This window comes from Melospiza georgiana, chromosome 5, assembly GCF_028018845.1.
Source record: "Melospiza georgiana isolate bMelGeo1 chromosome 5, bMelGeo1.pri, whole genome shotgun sequence".
NCBI classification, from domain to species: Eukaryota; Metazoa; Chordata; class Aves; order Passeriformes; family Passerellidae; genus Melospiza; species Melospiza georgiana.
In genome coordinates this window covers 20,945,161-20,952,713 of record NC_080434.1, presented here as the reverse complement: position 1 = coordinate 20,952,713, position 7,553 = coordinate 20,945,161, and the positions used below count along the sequence as shown (strand labels likewise).

The 7,553-nt window shown below is 52.2% G+C and overlaps 1 protein-coding gene across 3 annotated transcripts; it reads right to left on the bottom strand.

Moving 5' to 3' along the window:
* Positions 1-1,345: 1,345 nt before the first annotated feature.
* ARL9 (ADP ribosylation factor like GTPase 9) lies at positions 1,346-7,226 on the bottom strand. Of its 3 annotated transcripts, XM_058024060.1 has the most exons (5): positions 7,077-7,226; positions 6,490-6,658; positions 5,378-5,512; positions 3,581-3,756; positions 1,346-2,507 (listed from the first exon to the last, which is right to left on the bottom strand). In XM_058024060.1, the coding sequence occupies exons 1-5, from the start codon at positions 7,224-7,226 to the stop codon at positions 2,328-2,330; spliced, it is 810 nt and encodes a 269-aa protein (XP_057880043.1). In that variant the 3' UTR covers positions 1,346-2,327. The 3 variants fall into 3 exon arrangements, with proteins under 3 accessions (XP_057880043.1, XP_057880041.1, XP_057880042.1); XM_058024058.1 differs by lacking the exon at positions 5,378-5,512; XM_058024059.1 differs by lacking the exons at positions 5,378-5,512; positions 6,490-6,658; positions 7,077-7,226 and adding an exon at positions 5,303-5,377.
* Positions 7,227-7,553: the final 327 nt, after the last annotated feature.

The window sequence follows — 7,553 nt, the reverse complement described above, 5'->3', positions numbered from 1 at the left end:
CTCACTGACAAGACAGCCCTGGTGGAGCCTTTGTTGTTTGGGCCTGCTCCTGCTTCCCAGCAAGGCCTTGCTTCAGCCAGACACAGAAACACCTCCCCTGCATTGTCTGAGTATTCACACACTCATTGCTTAAGGGAGATCAACTCCTTTTGAGATCAATTCCTTGTAAAGCAAAGAGTCACAGCTTCCATTTTAAAGGGGCAGGATGGTTGGATGTTTTTCAGAAGCTGAGGCAAGGGCAAAACTGGACATAATTTCCCCTCAAGTGTTTATCACAGTGTCATCCTCTACACTGACTCACTGCTTGGTGTAAATCCCCCACTGAGCCCTCTCAAGAGACACAGGGCACTGGCCTGAACACCCAGCCAGGAGGGGACGGCTTCTTACCTGCTGCGCGGGTACACCCACATGCAAGGTGTGTAATCTGACACTGCAAAGACAAGAACAGGTGAGTTTAAAAGCCTGATAACACCTAGAGCCTGGGCTGCCTGCCCTTTAGCATGCAATAATCATATGGCAGATGAAGGTTGTGCATCTCCTCAGGACAGCTGCTCAGCAGATGTTCGTACTGCTTTTCCCTGGTACCTTCCTCTCCAGTGGCTGCTCCTCACGGGGGGATGCTGGCAGCCCCCAAGGCTGCAGGACAGAGCACCCCAAGCACCAGTGGTCACCAACCCGCAGGCTCCCACCTGACTCTACAGCCACCCCTTATGACTGCCTCCAGCAGCTTCCCGGGGAGGTTTCCAGAGCCTCGGGGAAATAGCAGCTGCATTAAACTGGGACCAGGCGCCAGTATAAAACAACCAGGGGGTGTGGGATAGGGGATGACAGGAAAACCAGCCATGTGCCCTGACGGCAGCGATGGCCATGAACGGGGGCCGGCACCCCGCAGTCCCGCCGCTGTGGCCGAGGCCTGCCGGCGCCAGCCAGCCCACCGCGACCGGGAGCCCTCCCTGCCCGAGCCCACCGGGGCCGCCCCCGCCCGCGGGTCCCGGGCCGCTGGGGCCCCACGCACCGTGCACGCCGCACGGACCGCCCAGGCACCCGGTCGCCCCCATGGCCGCCTCCAGGCTGCTGGGGGCCCACCGATCGTGCAGGCACTGGGCCGCCTCCATGGCCGACCCCGGGCTGCCCGGGCCCCAAGCACCGTGCAGGCACCCGGCCTCCTCCATGGCCGCCCCGCCCCGCCCAACGGCTCCGCCCGCCCCGCCCGGCCCGGCCCGGGCACGGCCTGTGCCCACAAGGGGTGACAAGGGCCCTGTCATGCTGGCCGGCCCAGGGTGCCTCCCGCACCCGAACATCTTGTTCCCCAGCTGGAAGAGAGCAGCCCGGAGCCGTGTTTAGGGTGGAATTTTCTGCTTTATGCATCTGTTACAAAGGACAAAACCGTAAAAGCCTCGTACAATAGATGCGTGTGCAAAACAGGTCCTTTACAGGACTGCTCCTGGGTCATGTCCTTTGAGTATAACACTGGGAAAGTGACACTCCTGAGCAGCTTGTCACCTCCCTCACCTGCTGTGCTAACAGAAACCAAGAAACAACAGGGTTTTCACAAATAAGACTACTTGCTTGAGGACATCTTGGACTAAGCTTAAATAAGCTGCTCAACCTGATGGACAAGTCTCCCACCTTTGCTGCCAATTTAACTTAAAAGCATCCAGTCACTACCTCAAATTACACCATTTTGGTTTTTTGCCTGTAGGCAAAGAAACAATATATTACTGCTTTAATTTTCTTGTTCTTACCCACTAAAGAAGGAGTAACCAACTCAATTTCCAGAGATTACCAATTTGCTACTCCCATAACAACTGGGACGAACACAACAAGAACTGTCACTGTCAAAAACACTAGTTGCAGCACTTTAAATTTCTGACACTGTCAAGAAGTGAGGTCTCACTTTTAACAGAACACCACTGTTAAAAGTGTTCTGTAAAACCTGTGAAGTAAACATATTTCACTTTAACCTGAGACATCAAGCCATGTTAAATTCACTGGATGCAACTTTCTTCCACGGAAATCAGTGCTTGATTCCCAACTGACGTGAAGTTATCTAGCCCATCTAAGCTATATTTTCCCTTAAATCTGCTGCCTAAGAGACAGACTATTTTTCTCCTACAAAAATGCTAAAAATAGACTACTTCTCAAACGTATTTTCAAACCACTATAAATTAAGATTTTCTTACCAACTAGATACCACTTTCAGAGGAATTCCACACCCACCAGGAAAGCATATCTGCTAATTTCAGCTGCCACACTGCAAACTGACCATATACTAACATGTGCTCTCCCTCAGCAGCAAACACCTGTTTATTTTAAGAAAAGAGCCGTCACTGTGCTTCCAAAACCAGCTGCCCTATCAGCTCCTTGGCATCCTGCATGCTGGAGGAGATCTCAGAGCCATCTTCTGCCACATGGGTACCAATCAAGAACATCTTCCTCTCGTCCCCAATATCAGACAGAGCCAGAGCATCGTGAATATCAGTGATGCAATATGCACCTTCGAGGTCCTGTTACACAAAAATAAAACAACCTTGTTAGTTGCAAGAAGTAGTGGCACATTCCTACTTTGACCCTTTGCTTTTGTCCAGGAGGGAAAGAGTCTCAAAGGCTCTGGGGCACCATTCTTTTGTACCTTTTATGAGGTCACTTCCCATGTCCTAAAATGCCTTTGGGAAAAGAGTTAATTTCTAACCTAACTTCTTCCTGAATATGGGTACTGTTGTTTCTATTTCTACACCAATTCCACTGTTTCTGATACCTATGTAAGACCACCTGCACAAGGCAGACAAAAGCACTGGTGGCCCAAGACCCCAGGTGCCCAGCAAAGAGTTACAAGAATAGGGCAAATATACAACAGTCATGCCCTGCCTGCCTCCTCAGCCATCAGTGTTTCTGATGCACTTGAGGCTGATGAAGCCCAAGCCTGCACTTGTGTTCAAGAGTAACAGAGATGACGACTAGTAATGGGCCTCAGTTACGAGAAATTTAGGAGATAACAACGTAGAGCATACTGAGCATGCAACCTTCATAAAAGAGAATCTGTGATTAAAACCCTTGGGCTCTTCTGTCATCTGATTGTACCCAGAGGTCCAATTCTTTTCCAGGTACACCACCACTTACTTCCACAAAGATCTTAGGAGGAAGCACTGTCTTGTGAGGAAAGCTGCTCTTTCTCTCAGATTTCAGAAGCAGCCTTAGGAGCAACCAACCAGACAGTCTGAAGGCAAACAACAGTGCTTCACTCTTTAGCTGCTCCTAGGTGAAGTGGTACTTCTAGGCAGATACTCAGAACAGAAACCTAACTTCACATCTAACTGTGGTCTTCCCTGAAGCTCCCAAACCCTGCAACTGTACAGCAGTTTCCACCCACAGCTCTGATTGCATCTTCACCAAGCACAGGACCTGCATCTTGCAGATCCAAAACAACCTCAGATTATTTTGTTTTGTGGTCAACAGGTGTGTCAGAAAGACTCCCAGCCGTGTGCTCTCCTTAAAGGCATGAAGCCTCTTTTGAAAGGCTTTGTTGCTGTTTCCAAAATTGCTGCCAGCCCAAGCTGTGGCAGCAGCAGGGAACTCTTACCTGCTTGTTGGCCAGAACTACCACAGGCAGGGTGGAGTTGTTCTGGATTAGCTGATGAAGCAGCTGTTTCGCCACAGGCAGTCGGGCATGATCGGCCGAGTCCACGACATAGACCAGCAACAGCACTTTGGGCAAGTACATGTTCCAGTATGAGCGCAGAGATTCACTGCCCCCGACTGGAAGAGAAGACAGCAGCACAGGATTCACCAAGTAATTCAACAGCACTGCTCTCAGAGGTGCAGACAGCAGGCCCTGGGCTGAAAACCCAAGGTATTTAGATTACCAAAACCTCAAAGTATTTGAGCTACTGTACATGAGACTGAAAACAGCTTTATTTTCCCCAGTCAGGTCCCATGAAGGCATATGTGTATGCTCTGGGGGAAAAAAAAATCTTCCCATTTTAAGCTCTTATTTTGAGAGGATTCTGGGTTCAGCTTCTTTACAGTTGTTTTCTGCCTTGTTGGTTCTTGATCTCAAGCAAGTAAGAGAGTAGAAAACAGTTCAGTGTCCACAAACACCAAATGTCCCCATACAGGCTATCTCCCAATGCCCATCTCGTTTTAAGACAAAGCAGGTGTACAATTTCCAAAGGAGAAATTTAGCTCTGAGGTGTGGAGGGCTCTCATTGTATTTGTATGACACTTAAGAACTAGCTCAAAACTCCCACAGTTTTGTCAATAACCAAAGGTGCTTAAGGAAGAGACAAAAATCTAGTCCCAGCAGACTCTTCAGGCAACCGTCTGAAGTATCTTCACACAACATCCATTTCTCCATGAGCTCTTCTCTGCTGGATACAGAGGAAAGCAGTTCACCTTCAAAACTAGGTCTTAAAATAATTATCTGGTGAAACTGTAGGCAGCAAGGTGTTTGAGATTGTTGCTCCCATCTGGGGACAAAGAATTCAGTAGGTTGTTGAGTTTAATAGAAGGAATTACTATCAGTATATTAAGTATTTCAGATTTGTTTTCAGGTCTCTAGGTGGTCTTCAGGCACATTGCAGGACCACTCACTCAAAGAGTACTGAGGTGCTCAAAGGCATGTGTGAGTCTTTCAAAAGCAGCAAGTTTACAAAGCAATAATATCTGGGGTTCCCTATCACAGGAGCTCTTTTTAAAACTGTCAGACTATACAGCCATCTTTTATTGCCCTCTTTGACTGTTCTGTGTCAAAACAATTTTGCTTTCACTTAAGTCAAAAGGGCTCAGTAGTTTCAAGAATATGGAAAGGGAAGTAACATTTCCCACTAGAGCATGCCTGCCTCTTCAAGTGGCCCAATGTACCTGGAAGCAGAACTGCAAGTCTGCCACTGTGGAAAGGAGCCAGAGGGCTGTGACTGACATGTAATGTTTGGGACAGAAGCCTGATTCTGTACTGTGATACTGCAGGGGCTCAGCACTGCTCCCTTTTTTAAGTGTATTCATGCACAGCATAACCCAGGGGTCAGCAACCTCACAGAGAACATTTTTTCTCCCAAACTTGTAGGAACTCAGGAGAAGGCAGGAGCTCCTACCACCTGCAGAGGACAAGATACCATCCAGTTATCTGCATGTTGGTACAAAGAAAAAGAACAGTTTTCCACCTTTCTAAGCCAGCAAAATAAAACCCCTGCTGTTTGCTGATCACCTCGTGCCGTGTGATCACAGCACAGGCTGCTAACCCCTGGACTAGGCAATGGTACAGACTGGATAAGTAACCAGATTAGAGAGCCATGCATGGATTTACCTGGCTGAAACTGGCCTGAGACATTGCATTTCCCATGGGTCAGATCGCAGCCATCACATCTCAGGCACTACCAACCTGGACCAGAGAGGGAAGGACGACTCAGAAACAACAGGTTCTGCTGTGGTGTGTGTAGTGCTGGGCCCAGACCATCCCCAGGCAGGAGAAGAGACACTGTGTGTTTCTCTGGGCTCAGACAGGCAAAGCACACCCCTGTAGGAGACACCCTCTTACATACCAGCTGAGGGGCACAGATGGCAAGCATCCCTCTAAAGACCATTTCCCCAAACCACTGCAGAGACTCCTGTGGTAGTAAGATTGGGAATGAAACTTTGTCTAAGCAGCCTCATCCCCACACCCCAAAAACTTACCTGGGAACAGTACAACTCCTTCAGACCTGCTAAAGGTACAGAGGCATCTATGGACTAGCTGCCAACTGAGCCAGTTGAGCACTGGTACAGCACAGTGCAGCAACAGCAGGAATCAATGAGCAGCTCCTGCCTCCACAGAAGGCAAGCACTGATGAGGCTGGATGTCAGCTTCTCTGTACCAGGGAGTGACCTCACCCCAGTGCCTCCACCTTTCCCATCAGCCAGCTGCACCTCAAAACAGCTGTGATGCACCAAAGGCATCACAGGAGATGCCCTCTGCAGGCACAGACAATGACCAAAAATCAGAGCTAACAACAGTACAGAAATTTTAACAAAATGCTACAGACATTCAGAAGACTGTTTAAAGACTAGAAAATACCACTTCTGAGGCTTTTGAACAGAAAGGGCACAAAGTTTTTCTCTTCCCCCTCTCTTCTTTCACTTATTATTTATTCCTCTGTAACTCTTCCCCTTTGCCAGGCAGGAGCACCAAGGAGAAGCAGTACAAGAGCTATGGACCATAACACAGGGCTTACTGGGGAAACCTCTTCTGGTTTCACCCAATCAGGCTTATTACCCATCTCTCTCTGGGAGTAGAATTCCCAGGATGTCAGGGTTGAATGAAAACTGATCTCTAACACCATTGTGTCTTCTCCTTCAAAGAGGCTGAGTAGGAAAGCAGAATCTCCAAGGGGAAAATAATCACAGCTTCACATTATCGAAGCAGGCATCTGGGGACGTTGAGCTAATAAAATAGGTGCCTGAGCCCTACGACACAAAACAGGAACTTATAATCAATACTGAAACAGGTTCACTCACTCTCCAGAAACTCCATCTGGGACTCTTCGGTGTTGATGCAGATGGCATTGAAGCCCTCGGTGGGAGCCATGCTGCGCTTGACGTGGTTAGTTGCCAGGGAGTGGAGAATGCTCGTCTTCCCAGCCCCATCCAGGCCCAGCACCAGGATCTGCTTACCGTGTCCTTTACCCTGCAAAGCGAGGGTAACACACTTACCCGGGCAGCCGGGGCAAGAGCAAAGCTTAGCAGGCAGGGCTGGGGGAAAGAAGGGGACTGAACAAGGGGCCTGGAGGGCACGGCAAAAGCCCCCTCGCGGTGAGGAAGCTGAAGATGCCCGCGGGGCCCCGGCGGCACAAGTGCCCGGCCGCAGCGATGGGGGATCCCTGGGACACCGGCCGGCCCCGGGGGCAGGGAAGCGGGGCAGGAAAGCGGGGAGAGCGGCCCCGGCCCGGCCACCGCCCCGCCGCGGCTCCGGGCGCCGCCGGGGCCGAGGTCGCGGTGGCCCGAGACGGGCGGAGCGGCGCAGCCACGCCGGGAGGCCCCGGGCGGCCCAGCGGGCGTTCCCCGAGCCCGCGGCCTCGCCCGCCGCCCCGACGCGTCCCCGGTACCTGATCGGCGGCGGCAGCGGCGGCTGCAGAGCGTGCGGACAGCGAGACCGCGCTCCGCCGGCGGGCCCAGGCCCGGAACACCGCGACCGTGCCGCCCGCCACCGCCAGCGCCGTCCCGCAGAGCGCAGCGGCCCGCAGGCGGGGGTCCATCGCCGCTCCGGCCGCGGGCACCGCTCCGGCCGCGGGCACCGGACACCGCGCACCCGCACCGCGCACGGAGAGCGCCCCCGCAGCCCCGCCGCCAGCCGGGCTCCCAGCGCCGGCCTGGGAACCCGCGAATGGCGGTGAGACAGAGAACGAGCCCTGCCGCGGGCGGTTCTCGCTGGTACGGGAAGGCCACGGGTTCCGCACACCTGCTGCTGCACCCCCCGCTCCCACCCCCGCCGGATTTGCTCCCAGCTTGTTCTGCTTGCGCGCCCAGCTCCGGCGCAGCAGTCAGGACACTGGCCAGGTAGCCGGGACAGGGCTCCGGCAATG

What these genes read in the sequence shown, in the direction of transcription:
- ARL9 (XM_058024060.1), bottom strand. Translation starts at nt 7,226, where the DNA reads ATGGACCCCCGCCTGCGGGCCGCTGCGCTCTGCGGGACGGCGCTGGCG. An exon ending in CCGCTGCCGCCGCCGATCAG is followed by an intron (nt 6,659 to 7,076) that starts GTACCGGGGACG and finishes CTCGCTTTGCAG; the next exon opens with GGTAAAGGACACGGTAAGCA. An exon ending in TCCTTCCCTCTCTGGTCCAG is followed by an intron (nt 3,757 to 5,377) that starts GTTGGTAGTGCC and finishes CTTCTCTTCCAG; the next exon opens with TCGGGGGCAGTGAATCTCTG.